Raw genomic sequence first — 26229 nt, forward strand, 5'->3', positions numbered from 1 at the left:
TAAACTGTTTACAAGAAAATGTTCTTGGTCGGTTACGAAATATCTAATGCTGTCCTTCAACCCTTCCTGTAGGAATACACCGGTAATTCTCTCATAAAAGACAAACATCATAGTTTATTTGTTGTCTTCGTCGATTTGTATTCTGAAAACAGACAAGGGATTCCATAGGCTGAAAGATCCAGACGTTGTTTACTACTATTTATGACATAGTCCTTGGTGGGCTAGCGAATGGTTATATAAGCCGACCAACGACTGGACCTTTCAGAGTAAGGATTTCGTACCTTTTGCACATATCATGTATTGTGTCAGCTTTCCCTTTGTCTAATAGGAAGTGGTCAAGAACAAATAACCCAAGGACATCTATCTCCTCTTCTCTTGTCTGTGATGGAGTGAAGACGTTCTTATATATCATTCCGCTGCAAACAAGCAATAAATAGATAAATAGATTAATAAATTAATAAATAATGACGTGTGTAGACTTTAGAGAACACCGTCGCTATCAATTACTCAACCCTGTCTGTTTTCTTCTTAGCCACTCTATTTCCTATGAATATCAAACCACGCCTAACGCTGTAACATTGACAGCTTGGTTATTGATATGTTAATTAATTCCCATCTGAGGAGGAGTGGGTCAACACAAGGCTGGCTGATCAACATTGTTCCATTACTAGTCTAGTTTCACATCCACGCCAAAAGTGTCCTGTATACATGGTCGCAATGTTCAAGTTGTGTGGTTTGGTAATTTTGCATTTTGTTTTGGTTTGCAACGCCATCGCTGCCGATGAAAACGATAACTCGACTACACCAGCGATGTATGGTGAGGTTGGAAATAATGAAACGAACGAAATAGAGTTGGCGATTGCCGGTTTGATGCCGATTTGGACGCCAAACGGTGGCTGGAATGCTGCTGGTGTGGTTCCGGCAATAGAGATGGCTATCAAAGACGTGAACAGCAGACCTGGTTTGTTGGACGGATATCGTTTAAAGTTGTACCTGGAGGATGATCACGTAAGTGTTGATTTGATGTTGCTTCACTCTTTCTGAATTGGCGTTTTAACTACAACCGTGAATGTACACGGTCGTATTTCTACCTCCAAGCATGGATGTATTAGTGACTAATACATCAAAGCTACAACAAAATTTTCTCACTACTTAATAATTGTCATTTAACGCCATTCAGTGTTTCCTAGAATAAGGGAGAATTAAAGCAAAGATAACATGAAACCTCTGGGTAAAATGTGGACAATGAAAAATAAAGTTGGTATATTATGATCTCTAGCTGATATATGTAACCGTGCATAATCTGAAGGTTATCAACACATCGCCGTATTTCCATGACAACAGATTGAAAAAACGAAATCTCTCTCTGATATCACTGTAACAACCTATAAAATTGATTTACCTTCTAAACTTTCATGAGAAAAGCCACAGACAATACCGAGATACTGTCTATGGTAAATATATGGATATATGTCAGTAATGCATCCATGGTAAAACCACAGACGTTGCAGACGAAGCATGTCTATGGTAAAACATACTTTTAAAAAACTTCGGCATGATATATTTGTTTAGTCTCCCCTTTTATTGTGTCATGGGTTAAGCAAAAAACACAGTACATAAGGAGTGACGTCGTTTAACAATAGTTCAGAGACAATAGTATGATAATGACTTGTTTGTAACAATAGAACCTTGGAGTAATACTGACAGCATAATTACTCCAAGATAAATGCTGAAGGCATAGTTGTGTTATGGACAGATCCATCGCGCATCGTCTCTCGTTAGCATTTAATTGCATACACAAGCCTGGTATGGGACAGTATTAAAGTAAACGGTACATTGAATTTTAGCTTCCGTATGGTATTTATCCTTGTATGCATGGTCGGTGTAGTCTAGTTCCTATACGACGCGTTTCGTTTATCATCTCCGCGATCGCAACGCGTCATATTGAACTAAGCTATGGTCGTTGTTGCTCGAGGAGAAAACAATGCTGCAATTTGTCCTAACACATACAGCCTTGTAGTAGATAGGTATCTGTGATTTCAGACTTTATAGTGATAATGATTATCATATATAATATAAAACGGTTGAGACGAAAACTTTGAAATAGGGTCGAAGAGATAACGAAAATCTTACAAATACTACGATTTCCTAATGGACACCTAGAATAGTTGTAGTTACATTTCTAATTCTTGTTTTCACAACCATTTCAGTGGATATATATAACACAATTCCCTATTATGGTTTGGCTCGGATGCATTAACAAATTTTCCATTCTTGAATTGCGTACGCAGGTACCAATTCCAATCCATGACAAATTGCGTTCAACCATTCTGCAAGTCAAACACTTCATAAGCCATAAACAATAACCCTTTTACACGTATAATCTTTGAAAATCATAAAGCAATTAGGGATAGAGGGTGTTATTGCTTACGCTTTATGCAGTGTTCGAGTTGCAGAAGGGTTGGACGAAGTTTGTCACGGATAAATTTCTCAGGGGATTTCGTGCCATTCGAAATTTCGGTGACATTTTCAAAGCCAAGATGTTGCTTTCGAGTTAATAACTTTACACACGTTTCCTTCCATTAGTTGATACGAAATGGGTAACAATGAAAATGAGATTGTTTTTTTTTATTGTCCTTTGTGTTTGCTTGAATTACTTTCCAATACACCTGCGTCGATTATCGTTTCTATAGGCTTGTTTTTTTTTGTCCAATTCTGTACTGAAAGATACATGATACATGATTGTATGTGTTGTAAATTTCAGACTCAGTATTTGAAAAAGTCTGTTACATTTATCTTTTCAGCTGAGCTAACGAAGATAAAAGCTGACAAGCTTTGGAGAAATAAAAAAGGCGATGTAACAGCCACAGTAACTGTGAAATTCCACTAACATCATGTCTTACACCTGTTACGTAAAATAACCAACTGTTTAGTTTTAGTGGTATTTCTAGACGAGTACATATCTGAACTTTATTGTAAATAAACTAATCTAAATTACATGTATCTTTGTTAGTTACCTCATGTTTATGGAGAATTACCTAGCCCCAAGAGGTTTACAGAAATGAAATTATAAAAAAATGCATTGTTAATTTGTTTTTAGATTGAATAGAATAATTCGTAATTGTCAGTCTATTCTACTTTTTATAAGCCTGTGTTGTCACCCGGTTGAAAGCACAACTTTCCGTCCTAGTCGTTTTACTCATTACTGACATGTACGTACTTTTATTTGCAAAGAATAGATGTTGGGGGTGATGTCGGAACCGGGATAGACGCGCCCCAAAGTGTATTAAATTTTCTTTTGTTTGTTTGTTTGTTTGTTTGTTTGTTGTCCGAGTCGTCCTATAAATAATAACAGACTTTATTGGTCTTAAGACCAGAATTTAATTTAATTACTAAACGAATGTTATGGAAATTAGTTTACGTTCACCAGAGTGCGGCACAATGGTAACTATGCCCGAATAAATTCAAGATAACAAACGCACGATATTATTTACTTGTGAAATCTTCTCTACATAATTACCAATTTTTCACAGTGACTTCGTAATGATGTCCAACTGACATATCTACTTACGTATTCTAATTGTTTTAATTCATTATCAATGTCAGTAATTAGACTAATGAAATGTGCAAAAAAATTATATCCTTAATTTGTCAAAATCGTAGTCAATATTTCCTTCAACGTCATTCACAAGATATTACTAACACTTACCATTAGTCACAGGTTTATGTTGTTTGTGACATCTATGGAGAGGTTGACATGACGATTTTGATAAATGACTCGTAGCAAGGTTCACTTAACAATAACACCAATTAACGGCATTGATAATAGATTAAAATGTATAAAAGATAGAAATTAGAAATTGGATATCTTTTAGGGTCATCAAATATTTATAGTAATGTAGTATAATATATCAGTACGTAGATTAAGTTTAGTGTGTTTGTACCACGTGTAGTTTGTAAAATATAAAAAATATAAATGTGAATAATCCAAAGTACATTCGGAAATCTAAATACTGTCCAATTTTATAATACCGCTTACAAAGAACGAGTTTATCATGTCTTTCCTTCATTTTTATTGCTGACATTTAAAATTCAACGTCGTTTGAGCCGAGATGCCCTCAAGTCAACTGAGAGGTGAGCGTAAACTGTCACAGGAAAAGTTTTAACCCTTCTCCCAATTCTTAAATATAAAACTTAGAGTAGTCATTTTGTGTGTTTGACTTTGTAATAAAGGAAATATTTCAAGCCCAATTAAGGTCTCTATCTACAGAGTTCAAACATGACGCTATTTATACATGTGGCCAAACACCTAGTTTACTGAAGAAATGAATATCCTTTATTACAATAGCTCACATAGATGTCAAGACAGGCAATTGGTAATATCCCGTATGTCTACAGTCATGATTTAAGTTTTAACGTTCTTTGTTTCATATTCCAGGATGCTCTTAATTATGCATGACATATTGTTATCCTAGGGCGCTCATGTACTATGCAGAACTAATTGTAAATTTAGTAATAGTAAAGACCAAATTAAGTGTCGGAGATTTGAGGACTTGGTTTTTGCAATTGACCTCGGAGCTGTGAGCATCTGACTCACCTGTCTCCTGCTTAGAGTGAGGCCGTGAAACCAAACTCAGGGCTAACACGAGATAATGTCTACGTTTCCGTTTTATTCCTTACACAGTCCCATATGTAGTTTACCTTCTACCACTAATCACAGTCTGATTGGCTACACATCTAGTTAACGCTAACTGGTTGCAATCAAATAGAGTGTCAACTTAATTCTTTTTAGTATAGTGACGTCAGAAAAAATGACTATATTTTCAACTGATGTACGCATTGTACATTTTGAGGGGAAATACAGGTAACTGACCATAGTCAGTCTTCGCACAAACACCGTGAGTGTGTTAAATATGAATTGTGCCGATATCTCGACAATACTTAATGATACCGAAATCATAGAGGTTTCATCTCTCCGGTGCATTAAATGCTTGCCATAAAATATCAATAGACCCATTTCTCCTAATTGACGGAGTCATGACGTAGGTTTCCAATACATTTGTATTTGTCTGTACTCGCTTCGTAATTGAGGGGTTTCATAACATTACAGATGGCTAATTGCAGCATTGTGTGGCTTTCTATAACATTCACCATAAGTTTCCATTGCATGCAATGTATGTGTATCACAAAGTTGCCGAAGTTGTCTTCCTATTTCAATTGACACCACTGCTTCTGATTTTGATAACAGACAAAAGAACACACACCTGGAAATAATGTTTTTTTATGCATAGGAACTATGAAATCATGAAATGGCGCTTCAGAACCTAAATTTTTCTAAATTTCCTGGAGCGGCATCCCCCTTTAACTATTATATTACATGAAATATGTATAACATATGCCCCAAATCATTAAATGTGTTATGGACATGTGGGTGACCCCAATTACTTCATGCCAATGGCTGTATGGATCATCTCCGTGTATTTCCCTATAGTATTCCATTATGTCCTCTGTTGCAAGATACAGCATACCTTGCCACTAAAATGGAATGTATACATGTATACAGTGTACATTTAAGATACACTGAATTCCATAGTACAAATTCACATGTGTGAATAGTCTCGTTCAGAATAAATAATTGTGTGTTTTTTTCTGTCACTCCATTCACAGTGTGACCCGGGCATGGCAACGAATCTTCTGTATAAGCATCTGATCAACGAGCCAACCAAATTAATGATTCTTGGAAGTGGGTGCTCTATAGCATCAGTTCCTGTGGCCAACGCAGCACATTACTTTAACTTACTCCAGGTAGGTCCACGTGAGTAACAAATGAACAATCCAGGTGTCAGACTTTTCAATGCACTAGTTGATAAATGCTTATCTCGTAACCATAGACAGTGAGGTTCCATACACTGTCTATATAATAGGAGTCATCTATCACAGACGGTATATACAATATGTATATTGAACTGCGACATATATATTGTTATAGCAGTATGTAGAAGTAAGCGTACGTACGTACATACATACACACACACGCGCGCACGCACACACACATATACACACACACACACATACATACATACATACATACATACATACATACATACATACATACATACATACATACATACATACATACATACATACATACATACATACATACATACATACATACACACACATACATTGTTAACACTGGCAAATGTAACCAGTAAAAGTAATTGTACAAATTGTATAAGAAATCGGGGAAGGACTGAAAAATTAACTTTGTGGGATCGAAGGCTATAAGGCGATTATCAACTGATTAGTTTTGCTGCCTTCATTTCCTCATTTCCGTTCAGTTATATTAATGTAGTTTTCTGTGAGGCTATACACTCCTCCTGTAACGAGTTCCTGTTTTCATTGTATATGTATTTGTACAAGATAATATCAACGGATGTATGTTGCTTGTTCACAAATCAAAACCATCAAAACCGCTGGGAAATGTTGGAGGAGAAATACTAATAACCGACTTGCACATGAATAGCTTTATTAATTCTGTTTTTGACTGTCCTTGATCTGTCTTATCTGCCCAACGTATCGGAAACATTGTACTTCAAGTTAATAGGTAATTGATATGTATGCTGCGTACTACAATGTCATGTTAAGATTCTCTTGTAGACATTGATAGAAAGTCATATGCTAAGTTACGACATCGTTCAATCTTGTGTACATTAATCGTAAGAATATCAACTATTGGCAGATAACACATAGATCATAGATGTATTCACAGTAATGAGTAGAATTATTGAAGGCTTCTCATCCAAGCAACGAATTGGTACAGTAATCTGGTAGTAAAATACTCGATATTATCAGTAGACATTGGGATGTATATAATCAAACCCAATCTAACATTGTCTCAGACTTTTCCGTTTAGATATAATCAAACCATAGACTTTAGTACTACACGTGTAGATCTAGGATCAAACGAAAAAAAGATACAGATTAACTATTGAATTATTTCCAAAAGTAATGTCGATAGGTTCTTCACTAATAACAAAAAGGATTTCTCAAGTAACCATATCAACGGTTCGTGAAACCTTGGGACTCACACCTACAGAATAATAATAATAACGACTTTTATTTCAAAAAGAAAAAGGGTGACCCTGTTAGGTCCAGCCTAATCTTCACAGGGGCCCTAAAGCAAATGTACACAATACAACAACAAAAACAAAACAAGGTAACACACATAAAAATTGAAAAACATTAAAAAGTATGAAACGTAAAAGAGATAAAATTGTATAACCACAGACAATGTAAAAGGATTAAAGAGATTCAAATAAGTATGAATTTAAAGATTTTTTTAAACAAGTTAAATTCGTAATACTGATAAGGTGAGTAGGTAAAATGTTCCAAAGTTTGGAGCTTTCAAAACTAAATGACTGAGTAAAAATACGACAATTTGGAAATGGTAAATACAAAAGATTGTTGGTGCAGGAACGGGTGCCCATTTGGTTACTTGAACTCCTTTTATGAAGGAGGTCAGAGAGGTACATAGGAGCCAGGTTATGTAGACATTTAAAAATCAGAATGTACTTATTAAATAGAAATCTCTTTTCAAGTGGTAAAATATGAAGTCGTTTAAAAAGGTCAATACTGGAAATCCCTTTGGATTGCATTTCAATGGTAGAAATATTTAAAGTTAGCCGGATTGCACGCTTCTGAAGTTTATATAATTTGTCAATATCACCTTTACTTGCATGAGACCATATGTTGCAACAAGTATCAAAAAAGGGCTGAATATAACTAAAGTAGAACAGTTTTTTAGTAGATACATCTAAGTATTTAGCAATGTGACGAAGAGGTGCAAGATTAGAAGATACTTTTGCATGCAAATGTTGACAATGTGAAGTCCATGAGAGTGTAGAGTCAATGATAAGTCCGAGTGATTTTTCAACTTCGCTGAAAGAAAGAGACGCGTTGTTATAGAAAACAGAAAAGGAAGTGGGCAAAGAAAGGTTCTTTTTAGGGGGAATTACCATAGCTTTGGATTTATTTGTATTAATGATCATATGGTTTTGATTACACCAGGTGTGAACTTTAGACAGATCATCGTTAATAGTTTGATTTACTATGGAAATATCAGGGGAGGAAAATAGAAGAGTAGAGTCGTCAGCATAGAATCAATGGTAGCTGTTGAATGTGGAACGTCACTCCGGAAATAAAGACATTTCGTACACTTTATTCTCTTGCGAGTCATTTTATGATCCAATGTCACTTTACTTTACTTACATTACGTACGATGGCCGAAGGAACCAGTGATGAAACTTGTTCCTCATCCATTGTTCACTGTGGTTCATGACCTTCCCCTGGAACCCACCCACCCAATCCTCTAATGGATGAAGGTTCCCTTACTGCCTCAACATACAGAACAAGTCAGAATAAACGAGGATGTGTTGATTTTTGATGACATCAACTTATCATATGTTAACACCTTGTTAGAGTTGCAGCAGTTGCTAGATATAGCTGTATATGAAAATGTACTTGCAACATCTAATTGTTACATGTTATATTATAGAGTTAGAAGTCATTTTACTGAATGTACACAGTGGGAGTGTAACAATGTTTTGTTTGTGTTTGGACAGGAAGTCATTTAGGACAAGCTGTATGAGAAAGTGTGCACTTATTTAATTAATCTTATCAACTGAAACCAAACATCGTGTAAAACCCTTATCTGTGTTCGCTAGTTTATAATTTAATTAGTCGTGGTCATTGTAGGACGTCTCTGCTGTGTCTCTAATGACAGTCGAGTGTGTATTGTATAAAGAATACCCTGTTATCAAATGTACTTCCATTGTGTACAGACAGTAAGATAGCGGATATCTGTCTGCTAAAACAACAAATGTGGCAATAATATGTTATAGGTAGACTGATTTTAATTGTAGTTGTTGGAATAACAGAATGACTTTGACTAATGAATTAGTCATCTACTGTAGCAGTTTAATTGATTATCTCCTTTCTGAGAAGTATTGACGTTTGATTTCATCCTTGTGAATAGTTTATCTATAGAAATTGATGACGTTTTAAGTAAAACTACCCTGTATTGAAATCATCTTGTAAAATTACATGATGACATGCTATTGTGGAGACAGTTTTAACGAGTTGTCACCCTGTGGTTATAGTGACAACCTAATAACAAGTAATACAGTATGTTCGCAAGACTTGATTAATTGGTAGGAAAAGCTTACAGTTGTAGCGCCCGGGGCCCGTGGATTTCAAGTAGGAAATTGTTAAGGTTTGACGAGGGCTACGTAATCTGTAATGAGGTTTAGGAAATCAATCAACTAATACAGATGATGTAAGACAGCTTTGGCTTTATGATAGCTACCGTCGAAAAAAAATCGCACAGTGGGATTTATTTGAACCTGGCTATTACAAGATAATAATCTGAAACCTTGAAATCCTACAGCTGTGCTATTAAAATATCTGATGTATGGAATAATCATGAACGAGGCCACATTTTACATTAAGAATAATTAGAGAAATTGCCCCCTGGGAGAAAAAAAAGATTACATTGTAAATTCTATTTTCCCATTCGAAGTATAGAATATATCTTTCGAAGGATTGTATTCTTTGGCCGCGTAAACGAGTTTGCACCCACTTTTAGTTTCATCCATTTTCGTGTCAGTTTGTTCGTTTCTTCATTTATTCTTTCGTTCGTTCATTCATTTGTGGATTGTTTGTTTGTTTGTTTGTTTGTTTGTTTGTTTGCTTTTGCAAGTTCGTTGCAAAAGTTGCAAACGTTTTAATGATAACGGGGATGTGAACGTTAGGTGTTGGGTCTATGTGTTTACATGCTTTTGTCTTTTTATTCTCGTCTGTTCTGACTTCCTTTGTTCAATAAATTTCATTCTTTGTCCTTCTGTCTGAAATTAGTCTTTCCGTGAGTGATTTTTAATAATTAGACACTGTGTTAATATATGGTTCAACTTTCATATGACTCGTTACATGCATTGACAATGACAAAACGCACGTGTCCCACATTGACAATGACAAAACGCACGTGTTCCACACATGCTAATAACAAAGGATATAGGAATAACAACCCTTACGGAAGGAATTCTGTTTACATCTGTTTGTCATTGGATTGGTCAGCATCATTTTTACCTCCCGTAAGGGTACGTGAGGTATTAAAAGGGGAATGTCTGTCTGTCTGTGTGTCTGTCTGTCTGTCTGTCTGTCTGTCTGTCTGTCTGTCTGTGTCATCATTTTCTAAAAATCGGCTTGCTCAATTGTAATGAAATTTGGGATATATAATCTTTAGGGTAATAGCTAGACCTGATTAGGTTTTGAGCCAGATCTGTTAATGTTTAATTAGAGAAATTTGCATATTAATGAAATCAACTAATTACACAATATCTTAAGACTGCATACTTCAATTTCAATATAACTTAGTATATTCGTTAAACATAACAACATACATTTGTCCTATAAAATTCGTTGATGTATCTTACAGCGTTAATGAATAATTTGCATAATTAATTACTTCTGGTAATTAGGCTATATCTTAAGAATACATACTTGAAATTCAACATAATTTAGTACATACGTTAACCATAAGAAAACACATATGTCCTATCAAGTTTGTTGACGCACCGTACAGTGCTAATGAATAATTTGCATAATTAATGATTTTCGGTAATTAGGCTATATTTTAAGAATACATACTTCAATTCCAATATAATTCAGCACACACGTTCACCATAACAATCGCATATGTCCTGTAAAGCTTGTTGGTGTACCTTTCAGTGTTAATGAATAATTTGCATAATTAATAATTCTTGGTAATTAGTAATAATAATAATAATAATAATAATAACTTTATTGCCACATATAAACTTAAAAAGTTTACAATGGAAGTCGGTGTGGTTTCGTAGTCAAAACACAAAAGATACAAAAACTAGGATATAATACAATGACAGACACAAATATAAAGGCAGTGACTAAAAAATGTTCTGATCTAAGGACCTGCTAAAACTGAATATCATGCTCTGTTTAGTGTGCGTATGGCCGTGGGGTAGAAACTTTTACTGAAACGATTTGTACGTGATTTAATTGCTCTATACCGTGACCCAGAAGGCTATATCTTACGACTGCATGCTTCAATTTCAATACAATTCAGTACATACATAAACCATAACAAATTGTGTATGTCCTATAAAGTTAGTTGATGTACCTTACAGTGTTAATGAATAATTTGCATAGTTAATGATTTTCGGTAATTAGGCTATATCTTAAGACTGTATTAAGCAGTATCATACACTCTTACATACATTAACCTAAGAAAGCACCCTTGTCCAAAAAACAAAGCCTGTTACCATAGTTTTTTTAGTTTAATGAGTTATTTGCATAATTAGTGATTCCCTTACGGGAGGCATTCAGTTTAAATCTGGTTTCTTCTGTAAGGAAGAGATATATTTATGGGTGGAAGTCTGCGTGTCTGTGTGTCTGTCTGTGTCATCGTTTTCTCCAAATCGGCTTGCTCAATTCAAACAAAATTTTGAAGACGTATTCCGTAGGGTAATGACAAGACTTGATTAGGTTTTGGTAAAACTCCCGTGAATATTAATGAGCAATTTACGTAATTAATGATTTTCGGTAGTTAGGCTATATCTCAAGAATGCACACTTCAAATTCAATATAATTTCATACATGCATTTGCGATACCAAAGCGCACTTGTCCTGAAAATATTATTGATGTAGCTTTTAGTTTTGATAAATTATTGGTATATTTTTGTAGGCCACTAAAAAGGCAAAAATAGTTTCTCATCAGGAAATGTTGTCTAAAGTGGTACGACGATGCGCTTATTTTTTTTTACATTCTCAATAAATGTCACAGTACATGTTGTGGTTGGCCAGGAGATCACTAACAGCAATGATCAAATAGCAATCAATGAGAAAAAATAACCTATTACATATGTTCTGTTGTATTCCAACAATTGACTGTAGGAACGACAATCTCAAAACTTTGCCCTTACGGAAGACATTCAGTTTACATCTGGTAATAGCTTTGTTTCTGTTATATGGTTATTCTAGGCATCATTTTCTACATCTGGAGAGTTATCAGAGAAAGGCCGCTTTCCATTATTTTTCCGTGTTGTACAATCTGATTTGGGTCTAAATCCACCCTACTTAGCTCTATTACGTCATTTTGGATGGAAACGAGTTGCTGTTCTGTACCACGATACATTGTTCTTTGCCAAGGTAAGTTATACTGATATTGTCCTTTCTTTCATTTTGTGCAAGAAGAATAGAAAGATAGGAGTTACGTATCTCACCAGGAAAAAGACACTCAGGTGAATAGAAAGATAGGAGTCATGTATCTCACCTGGAAATAGACACTCAGGTGAATAGAAAGATAGGAGTCACGTATCTCACCTGGAAATAGACACTCAGAGTTGTGCAGTTGGTGTTCAACATTGTAATATGTAAATTAGGTGTTATGTAGCCTATGAAATGCCTCAATAGAAACATAATACTTGTGCAAGTCAGACATTCAAATTTTTCTCCATTCCGTTTTGTTGAGAAATTGTAGATAAATGATAAACATTCTTTCGTGAAGTGCAACAAAATGTGGATTAAGAGAAAATGATTAAAATGGCATTGGGACTTGAGTTTGACCTATCCCAACAAGAGAAATGATCATATTAGGCTACACAGAAGCATACGTGGGTGGGGATGGGGGGGGGGTTAAACAGAAGCGATTTGAATACATGTTTTAGTTCCAAACCCTTCTTTTAAGGATTAATCAGAGGCCAGGGTAAGCAAAGAATAAAAAACTAAAACACGAAATGTGTGCAGTGCACGTGAAGATACTCGTTTGAAAAGCTATCAGCAATTACATTAATTGGATGTACTCATATTGTACTTAAGATAGGCCTGCGTGACTAGGAATCAAACATTCACATCCACGCGTAAACTCAAGGATGTTTGTCAGCGAATGTTGATCGTCTTTTGGGACAGATACTATTTCTAGTTTTTATCTGATCTGACACGAACCTGTGTTGACTTCCAATGACATTTCATGAATTCACATTTTCATCTCCAGGGAAAAGACAACTTACTTGAAATTCTGAGTGAGGATGGTGTTCAAGTTGTAGTCTCTGAGAGCTTTAATGATTACCCGGTTCACCAGGTCGAATCCATTAAGGTGAGTGACCAAGTATACCTGGAAGTACATTTGGCAAATTAACTATCTTTTGGATTGGTATCCTTCGTGTCAAATAGCTATTACATAGAGTCATATCTTTGGGCTGGCCAGATGGGACCAATGATACTGACAGTAATGAATGTAATATGACAAGACGATTCCTTTAAGAAACTCGTCTCAAAGGAAAGGTGTAAAATATCTAGGGCTATATTTGATTAATTTCGTTTCATAAAATGATTCACTCTTATCGCAGGTGTTTGACAGGGAAATGAGAAGATATGCATAGTGGTCTGTACAGCAAAAATTTAGACACTTTAGTTGTTTAGTTATTCATTTTATCATATTTAGTTATTCATGTTATCATTGACATTATTACATTATTATACTTTACTGACTTTACGATTTCAAGTCGAATTTGATCACTGTACTCTGTCAAACAAGTAATGAGTTATTTATGTACATTACCTCCGGGGTTTTAGGAAAAGCTATACAATGTAAACCAAATGAGAATAGACAACGATATGAGCTACATATCCTACCTAATTCCACGGCTCCCTTCACTGTCCCTTTGTGGTGAAGACTTAATGGTATTTATTTTACAACTTCATGCCATCTCTTATTTTCACTTATACACCTGTATTCAAATTACAGAGTCAGACACCCGAATGAGATAGAGACATAAATTACGAGAGACTGGGGGAAAGGGTGGTAGAGAGAAGGGGAAATGTAGTTAAGAGATCAGACTGAGTCTATTTTGTGTAGTACATCTTATAAGTTTGTCAAAATACATACCGCTTTTCTCTCCACAGAAAAACGACGTTAGGATCATACTAGTGATGGGATACGAAGGCAAGACAAGACGAGCATTCTGTGAGGTATGTACTTGTATAAGGTGATAGCTACTGTACACAACAATATATTACGTCACACCTCTCACACGTGTTTGTGACAGGAAAAAGTTAACGTGAATACTGTACATGCCATTTGGTTGAAGGTAGTGAATAACGCACCCACCGACAATTGGTGACACTCGTTACAACTGCTGGTCGTTGGTGTGTTAAAACCAACAATCCTACGACAATTGATGGCAATCATCGAGTGTCAAAACCGAGGTCATTTCTGTATGACGTCAATACTCAAATAATGGTGATATAACAAATAAGCTACTGGTGATGCAGAAGAGGCACTAACAGTACTCTTTTACAACGCGTCTGCGTAAGATAAAAAAAAAACATTTCCATAAAATTCTGATGTCCCGATTTTTAATTAAAACTGTAACACAACCTAGACAGTTTTTAAACCGCGAAAACTTATAATTTACTTCAAGTTTCAACAGAATATAATATTTTAGAATAACTCTCAGTGAACTATTGTACAATTTTATCTGTAACGTTTATATGAATTTGGATGTGCATTTCTTCTACTTAGGTTTTTGTCTGTGGTGGTGGACGTGTATTCATTGGCCAAACCATACAAAGATATGAATGACAAGTAAATGAACGATATCCAAGAGAAGAATATACATTTCTCTATAATACAGTAGTAATCGTATTCAAGCAAGCATAGGCAGTAAGGGAGCCTTCAGTAATAACAGGGGACGGGGGTATCAAGCCTTGTCTGTTATCGTATCAGTGTCAGTGGTAGGATACCAAAATCACCAAATAATACAAAGTTAAATAATACAGTGACTCAAAGTAAAACCTGACCCTCACCTAACCTAATTCATTTTTTCTAAAACTGGCCTCCCCGATTTGTAAATATGACCCCCTGATATCCTCCGGCTCTCCCCTTGTAATTACTGATGGATTGATAAGACATGTTGATAATCTAAATCTTCCAATGTAAGTACAAAAGACTAATTTATGACACTTTCCCAGGGTTACAAACAAGGCGTTTATGGTGCAAAGTATGCCTGGCATATTGTGTCTGGATGGTACGAGGAAGATTGGTACATGATCAACGATACAGACTGCTCACCTAATCAGATGGCTGAAGCTGTAGATGGAACTATATCAACATTCCAAATGCTGATGGATTTCACTAACGCAACTACAATAGCTGGCTCGGTAATTGCTGAGTTTATTTCTCGCGATCAGTTTAAGCAACGAATAATTGTTATTGAACTAAACCAAAGAACATTAAAACATAAATAAGGGCAAATTGTGTTCTTTGGAACCATTAATAGTGCTAAGAAACTATCTGACAATCATGTGGTGACGCTTTCTCGTTTTTGTTATGTGTTAATTCTATCACACCAATTATTATACTCGTTGCATCAATTAGTAATATACAACTGCCAATCAATCTATTATAAACAATCAAGTCAATTAACCGTTCAATCATTAAGCTGGCAACTAATCAATTAACACTAACTAACTACAGTAGTAGATTGTTTTATTATTGTGACAAGTAATTTCTCCATGTCTCTATGAACACAATATTTGCGTTGATAAAAAGTGATTTTTTCAAGGACTTTTGTTGTTATCATAGGATGTTGATGTATATTACCAACGTTACCTAGACTGGCCAAGTACAGCTATACATGGCACGAATGAATGGGCCACTCCAGGATACGATTCTGTCTGGGTGGTTGCCTTAGCATTGAATAACAGCAGAGAAGAAATCGAGAAACAGGTGTGATATACCAATGTGCAAAGTATAGACGGCGCTATTATGTGTATGCGTGTGTCTGTCTGTGTGTGTGTGTCCATCTGTCTGTCTGTGTGCCTGTCTGTCTCTGTATGTATGTATGTATGTATGTATGTATGTATGTATGTATGTATGTATGTATGTATGTATGTATGTGTCCGTCTGTCGGTCTCTCTGTCTCTCTCTCTCTCTCTGTCTCTCTCCCTCTCTCTATCTCTTGTTTATTTTTGTTATATTTTATAGTTTATTTATTGAATATTGCTATGATATATCGTGACATCACAATTTATAGTGAGCCCAATTTCTAAAATATAAAGTTTAGCATTATCTTCAGGCGTTTCAATGCGTTAGGTAACGTATATTATACTATATATGATGCGAAAACGATAAATACCTACTCCATTCTTTTTGCCAGGAAATCCTTGACGAAAACGGAACTTTCATCAGATATAAAAGATTGGAAGATTTCAGTTATTCTGATAAGGAAATGTCTGGAGTATTTAAGGATGCGATGTTGAAAGTCAAGTTCCATGGTGTAACGGTAAGAATGTCTGACTAAGATGTCATAAGCTAATAGATTGACTTGGAAATCTTTACCTGACAATATAATACAGACTATATTGTTAAACCCGTAATATGTCTTACCTACCATCAGTTTAAAAATGGTATTTGGTAGAGTTATGATGGTCGAAATGGTTGAAGTGGCCGGCTTGGAATCTGCCGAGGCTCGTACCAGGGTTAATACTTGTAAAGCGCTTTGAGCACAGTGTAATATATCACTATATAAAACTTACATTATTATCATTTAGTGAATTTTAGATTACCTGGTGTCTTAATGTTGTAGATAATTTAATATTTTCTAAAAGTAGATGTTTCTAGTTTATATCCTTTAACTGTACATGAAGGTAAGATAACAGTGTGAAGGTGATATAACAATGTGAAGGTAATATAACAGTGTGACACTTGTCACTTGTGAAAGGAAAGAAATATCGTCAATAATTTATAATTGGTCAAAACCTCGGATTATATCATCCCCGGGATACGGCAACGTACGTGAAATGATCTAAAGAATCAAGTGCACACGAAAAGGGAGGTCCAAAGACACACACCTAGAATGTATCATAGCTTGTTAAGTGATGGGAATGACGTAAATAGCTTGTTAGTCCATTACATTAGGCTCTGAAATATCTTTTATTGAATTTAATGATTTTCATTTTCAGGGTCCATTTCAATTTGGTCAAAACCGTGAACGTCAGGGGATAGTATTGGTTCACCAGACCCAGGGTAAGTTATTAATTGTGTCATCTATTGGAAATAAATCGGATGGTTTGATGAACTTTGCCCTTATGAAAGTTTGTACAGTGTCATTATCATCATCACCATCATCATCGCCATCACCACCACCACCATCATCATCACTACCTTCATGATCACCATCACCACCACCACCATCATCACCACTACCACCATTATCATCAGTATCATCGTCATCATCACCATCATCATTACCGTCATCACCATCACCACCACCACCATCACCATCATCATCATCACCACCACCGCCATCACCATCATCATCACCATCACCACCACTACCACTACCACCATCCGACTATTCGCTTTTCAATCAATTCATCTATCCACTCTCTACCAGTACAAATAATCATAATGCATGTATTTCGTTGGCTATTGAAAAAAGGGATCTGTTAACCAACTTTGTATTCAGTTATTTTCTCATTGAACAATTATTAATATCTTTCATCCTCGGTATATTATAGAGGGCCGCCGAGCTATGGTGGCGTTATATGTTGATGCAACAGCGTCGTTGGATTTCAATGAAGATACTCCATTCCAATGGAAAGGTAGAATATTTCATCCATTCAGATATGATAATTGAAATGTTATATGACTTTACACTTGAACGGACATGTGTCCGTTTAGTCTTTCTAAACACTGTCTAATAATCTTGATCACATAAGCAGTTAATTTAATGTGTCAACATCATAGCAGTTTTACTATCACGGGGGGGGGAGAGGTACTCACATAGTGAAGGTACATATGTACCGCGGTTTTCACCACATCTTTCGACTTTCGAAATTGAATATAATGGACGTACGGCATTTGACCCCAGTTTTCCGGCTGCCAAATAGCTTTACCTGAGAGCGTAACAAGCTCAAGTACCTTATATAGCAACGTATTTACAAAATATTAAACAATATATTCCAGGATGAGACTATTTTGTGAAATGCTGGATGATATCAGTGGATAACAGAACAAGCTTGTAGTTACGGCTCTTGGTACAAAATGTAGCGGTGTTACACAATAGATTATTCTCCTCACAATACACAGGTGACGGTCCTCCTGTTGACGGACTTAGGTGGCACATCCGAGACCTACGAATCGTTCCATATCTTTTCTATGCCGCATGTGCCTTGGCTTCCTTTGGTCTTTTGTTGTCAGTTATCTTCCTCGGCGTCAACATCGCATTTCGTAAACATGGGTAAGTGAAACAAATTCTATTTGTATCATAATTTTGTGCCAACTTGCATCAGCAACTACATTCATCATCCTCCGTACAGAGAAGAGACATACTTCTTTAGAAAGTGGCCAAGAAGGGGGATACGGTGATAATGACATAAATATTTCAAGTTTTTGCATGTACCCTCACTTTGAGCAATGTTGTTAGTGCCATTTAATAGGATAAAATCATGACCGGAATAATAGGAGAGAAATTACTGTATATATGTATTGTCATAAGCTTAGACAAAAAAAATAGGTTTGGATTGGCACGCTTAGAACGGTAGCAGGACAAATAAATTGAAATCACCCTATTTCTGGTGACATCACAGCGTTCTCTAGATCTTCAGACTTCTCACCAAAGCAGTGCAAATTACATTTTTTGGTCGAGTACGCCGATGGGAAGCGACGAATTGGGAGACTGCAATGCGTTAGCCATTTGTATGCAGAGGAATAGACAAGAAATGTCAACTACGTCATATAGTCACACGATGTCGTCACTTATTTACGAGGGTAAACAAAAGTGATTAGGGCCCAAAATTCAAACGGTGTGAATCTTCCATATCAACCAGATATTGTATGATTTTAATCTATATTACAGGTATATCAGGATGTCATCCCCTAGACTCAACAATATGATCATACTGGGTGCCATGATGGCATACTTATCTGTAATATTCTTTGGATTGGATGGCAACACTGTTCCTAAGTACAACAGCATATTTTGCTCTGTAAGTTCTAGTATAGCATCATTATTTAGGCGTTCATGGTTTCATCTATTACAGGATCGAGAGAGAGAGAGAGAGAGAGAGAGAGAGAGAGAGAGAGAGAGAGAGAGAGAGAGAGAGAGAGAGAGAGAGAGAGAGAGAGAGAGAGAGAGAGAGAGAGAGAGCGCAGGGGGAGGGAGGGAGGGAGGGAGGGAGGGAGGGAGGGAGGGAGGAAAAAAGAGAGAGAGAGCAGGGGGAGGGGGAGGGAGAGATCTGAGAGAGAGAGAAAGAGAGAGAACTTGAGGTTAACGACCGTCTCAGCATATAATACGCAAATGAACATTAAACCAAAAAGCCAAATGACAATGCTAAAATCATTACAAACAATGACCAGAATCTTTTGTAACTCGTTTATCATCAATTAAAAATACAGAGAGTTGAAATTATGAAATTTACTGTCCATGCACTGTTAAAATACATGCAACCAATTCGAACGTTTAGACATGCTGTATATATACTAATATGACTCATATTCAAACGTATGCAGTAATTGATGTAATAATTCGTCAATCTATCTTTGATTTTCTCCGACACAGCTGGATACATGGATACTAGTCGTTTCATTTACTCTGGGCTTCGGTGCCATGTTTGCTAAAACCTGGAGGGTCTACAAAATATTTACAAATAAAATACACAAACGACAGGTAAGATATTTTTCTAACATTCCAAACTAAATTAAAGTCCTAGTGACGTACTCCATTATCTTGGGACACATACATGTAGAGCAGTGTTCACTTTATAATGCAGATGATACAGATCAGGTATATGCTAGGGAGTCTATTGATACATATCAGGTATATGTTAGGGAGTCTAATAATACAGATCATGTATATGCTAGGGAGTCTAATGATACAGATCAGGTATATGCTAGGGAATCTAATGCTACAGATCATGTATATGCTAGGGAGTCTATTGATACAGATCATGTATATGCTAGAGAGTCTAATGATACAGATCAGGCATATATGCTAGGGAGTCTAATGATACAGATCATGTTTATGCTACGGGGTCTAATGATACAGATCAGGTATATGCTAGGGAGTCTATTGATACAGATCATGTATATGCTAGGGAGTCTAATGATACAGATCAGGTATATATGCTAGGGAGTCTAATGATACAGATCATGTTTATGCTACGGAGTCTAATGATACAGATCAGGTATATGCTAGGGAGTGTAATGATACAGATCAGGTATATGCTAGGGAGTGTAATGATACAGATCAGGTATATGCTAGGGAGTGTAATGATACAGATCAGGTATATGCTAGGGAGTGTAATGATACAGATCAGGTATATGCTAGGGAGTCTAATGATACAGATCAGGTATATGCTAGGGAGTCTAATGATACAGATCAGGTATATGCTAGAGAGTATCATAACGTACTGGAAAGGGGTGGTGATTGTGCTCATGAGGTATGAGTAAGGGTATACTTTTCTTATCTAGAAGATTTTGGAAAACCATGTCAAACTGGACCGGTCGATTTTGCTTCAATTTTACTAAATTGAACGTAGAATATTTCTATCATTTTCAAAGCAATTGTTACAACTGTTATAAAATCTTAAAAGTACGCTAACAATACGTCACATTATCTTATTTTTCGTTTCAGGCTCTGCATGACACTCACCTTATGGGATTTGTAGGAATTCTACTGTTGATCGATATCGTGATACTAGCGACGTGGCAAGTTATTGATCCATGGGTTATGGTGATCAAGAACCTTACAACGGAGGTAAAATATTTGAAGTAACATGTCATTCGTTTGAAATCAGCTTGTGAATAGTTGTATTAATTAGATTGTGAAGTTAATTGGAAGTACCAAACTGAATTAAAAACGATGACATTTCTAATAAACTTCAAAACGAATTACCATAGAATACATTTTAAATATATTTGAAAAATACGAATTCAAACACTTTATGTCATGAAAGAACTGACGAACAAAGACATCAAATGTCTGAAAAAATAAACGGTAAATACTAAATTCTCGGTGGTTATATTCTTCAGATTACTGGAGACGATGCAGTAGTTCTGCGAATGGAGACATGCGAGAGCAATTACACTTATTATTGGTTAGGCGCCATCTACGCCATAAAGGGTCTACTGCTTTTGTTTGGTTGTTTCCTCGCTTATGAAACAAGGAACGTTTGTGTTGACGGACTGAATGATTCAAAGTAAGTTCAAATAACACCATTGTAACATTACAGTGCAGTGCAGTACACTACACTACACTAAACTACACTACACTACACTACACTGAACTACACTACACTACACTGAACTGCACTACACTACACTGCAGTACAGTACAGTACAGTACTGTTCGGTACAGTACAGTACAGTACAGTACAGTACAGTACAGTACAGTACAGTACAGCACAGTACAGTACAGCACAGTACAGTACAGTACATCACAATATACCACATTGCAGTAGAGTACAGTGTATCGGTATAGAGACACCTTGTTACAATATAAGCCTATATGTGATGGGTATTCCTTCAGCTTTTTTCCAAGACACATTATTTGCGATGTCGATTGTGTACATTCATATGGTGTTGTTCACACACAAAATAAAGTCGTACTAATGAAAGTCGCTGATTTTATATGCCCATCTACAGGTGGGGTTTTAGGGAGATTTTAATGTTATGAAACTGTTTTTGTAAATATGACCCGTAATATCGTACACACAATATAGTAAAACACATCCAATCAAAATGATTTTAGAGTTCACACCCCAAAATACCAGTGCTACCAATGCGAACACCATTTCAACCTGTTGCTGTACTACTTCTGGATTGAAGCGATCCCTAATGGCCATGGACAATCTCCAATTATTCATGATTATTATTATGATTGTCATTTTAACAATTATTTCCAGTGAATGTATTATTAATTGTATGGTCGAAGAAATCCTACTCCATTTACAGCTACAGTAAATTAAAATTTAAAATGCAATACTTTGTTCTAATTAAAATGTATGTTCTGTTTTCACAGACAGATTTGTGTATCAGTGTATAACATTGTGGTGCTATGTGTACTTGGACTTACTGTTAACCTGGCTGTCCAGAACAACCCGACTCTGACGTTTGGCTTCACAACTAGTATCATCATACTGTCAACAACTTTCACGATTTGTTTACTATTTGTACCTAAGGTATGTTAAAATGCGTCTTGTTATTGTTTACTTTTGTATACGCAAAAGACATAAAACTAATGTGGCACTGGGGGGAGGGGTCAGCTCCGTGTGAAATGATATGCTGAAGCTCCGCTGAAACCTCCAAACCCAAACTTGACATGTAACACACCACACACCCCATTCTAATACTAAGTGCATCGCACAAAATAGATGCTATACAGGTCTACGATGCATGCATACGGCATTTCATATGATGAAATATAGTTAAAACCTAATGAAAATAATAGTTTATAAAAAAAAATAAAAGCTTACTTTTAAGATCTTTTAAAAGTTGTCTGAATTGTTTTGAAAATTATTATAGAAATACTCTACGCTAAAATTGAAGCAAAATCTACCGGGCCAGTTTGAGAATTGCCCCCCCCCCCCCCTCCCGCAACGTCACATCTGAAAGCAGGGTTATGAGATTTAATCTTCTTTTTGCAGCAAGTCGTTAAGTTTTTCAGTGATTTCGAGCTCTGTAGTATATAAGTAATCACTGATTGTCTGTGTTTTATCTCTTTACTTTACGATTGTGCAGAGTTCCTAGTCAAATGTCAACAACCATCAAATTACACGTTACTAAATTCTTTATTATTACTCCATTGTGAAGATAAAATGTTTCTCCAAAGTCATAAGTCGTTAGATAAGAACAAACTTATACATATATAGAGTATTTGATGCGTTTTTAAAGATAAGATTGGCTTTAAAATTTAGTTTAAGTTTATAACCTTTATGCAGGTGAAAGTCATCATGGCAGACCCATCCGGGGAAGAATTGAAAAGAAAACGACTTCGAGAAGGACTGAGTGTAAAAGGTAGTATGGATGGAATGCGGAAACAAGACTCGGATATGTCAATGGATACAACTACTGAAGAGTTGACAGCAAAGGTTGCTACCTTAAAATGGAAATTGTGTGAGGTGAGAACACCATCCTTACTTTAATTTTTACAAAGACGACATGTTATTTGTACACTATTAATGTGTCAGTAAACGAGGCTAATGAGGTGTCAATCGACGGCTGTTTTGTATCACGAATATACAAAGAACTGTGTCAGTACTTGTGTCCTTTAGCAACAGTTAGAATCGAGTCATGGACCTAAACTCGCCATGCAAGCAGAGCTACAGTAGTTTGAATTACGCCGTTGATACAAAAACGTGGTGCTGTTTAGTTTGATAAGTTTTCGACGATAAGTCGTCCTTGGTCTTTGTCAAAATATGGAATAACATTACGAAAAATGCAAAACAAAACAAAAAATCAACGATAACTTCCGTATAATCGTCTGTCACTGTGTTTCACCTGTGTTACAGAAAGACGATGAGATACAAAAACTCACCCAGGAAATCAACATTTCCCAGAAGACAGCAGGGAATACTGCATTGGTCCAGGATGCGAACACGCCTGCCCTCAACGTCAATAAAGAGTTTTGCTCAAAAGAAGTGTATGTCAATCTTGGTTCTGCCGACGACGTCAAAGACGTGACTGACGTAGGGATCCAGGTAGAGGAGGAGAAACTGCAAATGAGATCATTCGTGGCTTCGGAGGATTTAAAACAAATAGTTAAAAAACGCAGGATCCCAGAAAAATGCAAATTAGTTTTTGTCAATTTAGGTTATTCTGGAGATGAAGAAACTGATGCTAATAATGTAATCTATGTCTAAATTTGAGAGAGTGCCTGTCTGTCTGTCTGTCTGCCTGTCTGTCTGTCTGTCTGTCTGTCTGTCTGTCTGTCTGTCTGTCTGTCTGTCTGTCTGTCTGTCTGTCTGTCTGTCCCTCTGTCTGTCTGTCTGTCTGTCTGTCTTTATGTTTGTATACCTTACCTCTGTTTGTATATGTGTCTGTCTGTATGTTTGTATATATGTCTGTCAGTCAGTCCGTCCGTCCGTCCGTCTGTCTGTCTGTCTGTCTGTATGTCTGTCTGTCTGTCTGTCTGTCTGTCTGTCTGTCTGTCTGTCCGCCTGTCTGGCTTACTGACTCTTAATATGACAGCGTGTACGAATGTATGTGGTTTCATAAGGTTGTGTATCGTATTGTATTCGTTTACATTGTTCAGTAGGTAATACAAGTAGAAGTTACTGAGATGTTTAAGTATTTCCTATGTATACTCAGAAAGTTATAGCTCAGAATTAAGATTTGGAACATGTGCAATATGTATCACTGGATAAAAAGTTGTTTTACAGTGAAACTTACACGACGTAGAGAGAATTTATGATATAAATTATATACAAAGATGTCAAATTAATGTTAAATAATGTACATTTTTAAATACATTTATTACAAATATTCACCCAAACTACTTTCGTACACATTTTCACTTATCCACCGTCCATTTCCAGTTATATAATATTTATATTTGGTATGAATTCAGACACACACACATCAGAGATGATACAATTATAAAATGTAAACTTTGAACCCTTTTAATGTATTTATCAATCCTGTGAAATGTAACATTTACATTTCATTCACAAAAATAAACGGAAATAAAGATTTTACTTTCTTCTCCAAAACTTTTCAGTTTCTGTCTGAAGTTTAAAAAAATGATCATGAGGGATATGGTTGTTGGTTTGATGGATGAGTCAATTCGATAAGCTTATGTCGTGAGAGAGGTGTTTCTATTTTCGCTAAAACTCAATCTTGGTATATGTAATTTACTATAACCTCAGTAATTTGTATATGATCCTATGCGATGGCTAATTCGACAGTAATTGCATTCTTCAAAGGAGTTAAGTTGGGTTGGGTTGGGTCTTCTCCCATATTTTCTAATAGGGCGTTCAACCCATACTTAAAAGATCTACACACTTGAAATGTCCTTTGCCAAATAGATGACTAGAGATTACCCTTTATGCCTTTCTGGCCTATGGCACTGATAGTGGTGCTGATCGAGTGGTAAGGATACAGCGCCACCAACGTTCATTACAGCAATTTATTATTTGAACGTGGTACCTTCATAATATTCACGCTATTCTTTTTGTACCGAAAGAACTATACTGTGACGTATGCTGCCCTCACCACTCGTGAATGTTGTGACTTTATTCATTTACCTACTTGTTCACTATTGCCAAAGATGAACCAGAGATGAACCTTGTATGCGCATTACACTATATGTTTGTTTATAGTCCCATGATATTATTAGTACATTTGTGAAGAGATGTACCGGGTAGTAACGTCAATGTTTCTAAGATTCTCTGAAGTCCTATTAAGAAGATCTAGTACTATATCAACAAGGAAGGGTTGCAACGTCCTTTGCAAAGTAGATAGAGGTCGCCAATCGGTAGCCATCATTATATCTTTGAAATGTTAGAACACTTCTTTTAGAAAATAAATTCCCTTCTTTACTTTCAATATTTGACGATGTCTTATTATTTATCATTATTGCAAAATCTAAACATGTTCAAGTCAATTATGTTTGTATCCAGTGAACCGAGTTTAACATAGCGTGTGTGTGTGTGTGTGTGTGTGTGTGTGTGTGTGTGTGTGTGTGTGTGTGTGTGTGTGTGTGTATGTGTGTGTGTGTGTGTGTGTGTCCTTATAGGACTCCTATTACATAGTTGTATTCTATAAGATGACAAGGTGTGTGGAGTTATTGCAAAATCCTTGAGGTAGCTACTCTTCACGGATTTAATTATATTAGTGTTCGGATGCTCAGAGAGTATAGCACGCGTTCTGTATAGAATGTGCACTGTACACGCTGATTACTATATCACATTTTATAGTTTATGTATGTGCACACAATTAGTAATAAATAAACAAATATTTCAAAAGGTTTTTTTCCCGGCATACAACAAAATATAATTTACGTCTGAATACAGACTAGGTCGGCAGTGAAAAACTAGGTGGGTTGGGTAACCGGAACCAAACAGTTTTTTAGGTCTAATCAAGGACTACATTCTGACTTCTGGTGGTAGGTCGACAAATATGACAGATGTCTG

At 36.1% G+C, this 26229-nt stretch overlaps 1 protein-coding gene across 1 annotated transcript; it reads left to right on the forward strand.

Annotated features, from left to right (window-relative positions):
• Positions 1-810: 810 nt before the first annotated feature.
• LOC144437043 (gamma-aminobutyric acid type B receptor subunit 2-like) lies at positions 811-24663 on the forward strand. Its single transcript, XM_078125911.1, has 18 exons — positions 811-1008; positions 5668-5805; positions 12076-12243; positions 13088-13189; positions 13999-14064; positions 15067-15255; positions 15680-15823; positions 16254-16379; positions 17059-17122; positions 17617-17700; positions 18188-18338; positions 18957-19086; positions 19659-19766; positions 20733-20855; positions 21131-21297; positions 22119-22278; positions 23038-23217; positions 23608-24663. The coding sequence occupies exons 1-18, from the start codon at positions 811-813 to the stop codon at positions 23956-23958; spliced, it is 2649 nt and encodes an 882-aa protein (XP_077982037.1). The 3' UTR covers positions 23959-24663.
• Positions 24664-26229: the final 1566 nt, after the last annotated feature.

The sequence above is a fragment of the Glandiceps talaboti genome, chromosome 6 (genome assembly GCF_964340395.1).
Source record: "Glandiceps talaboti chromosome 6, keGlaTala1.1, whole genome shotgun sequence".
NCBI classification, from domain to species: Eukaryota; Metazoa; Hemichordata; class Enteropneusta; family Spengelidae; genus Glandiceps; species Glandiceps talaboti.

Bases quoted from the DNA above. Each gene is read 5' to 3' on its own strand.
- LOC144437043 (XM_078125911.1), top strand. From the start codon at position 811: ATGTATGGTGAGGTTGGAAATAATGAAACGAACGAAATAGAGTTGGCG. The intron at 18,339-18,956 runs GTAAGTGAAACA...TCTATATTACAG, and splicing joins ATCGCATTTCGTAAACATGG to GTATATCAGGATGTCATCCC. The intron at 22,279-23,037 runs GTATGTTAAAAT...ACCTTTATGCAG, and splicing joins GTTTACTATTTGTACCTAAG to GTGAAAGTCATCATGGCAGA.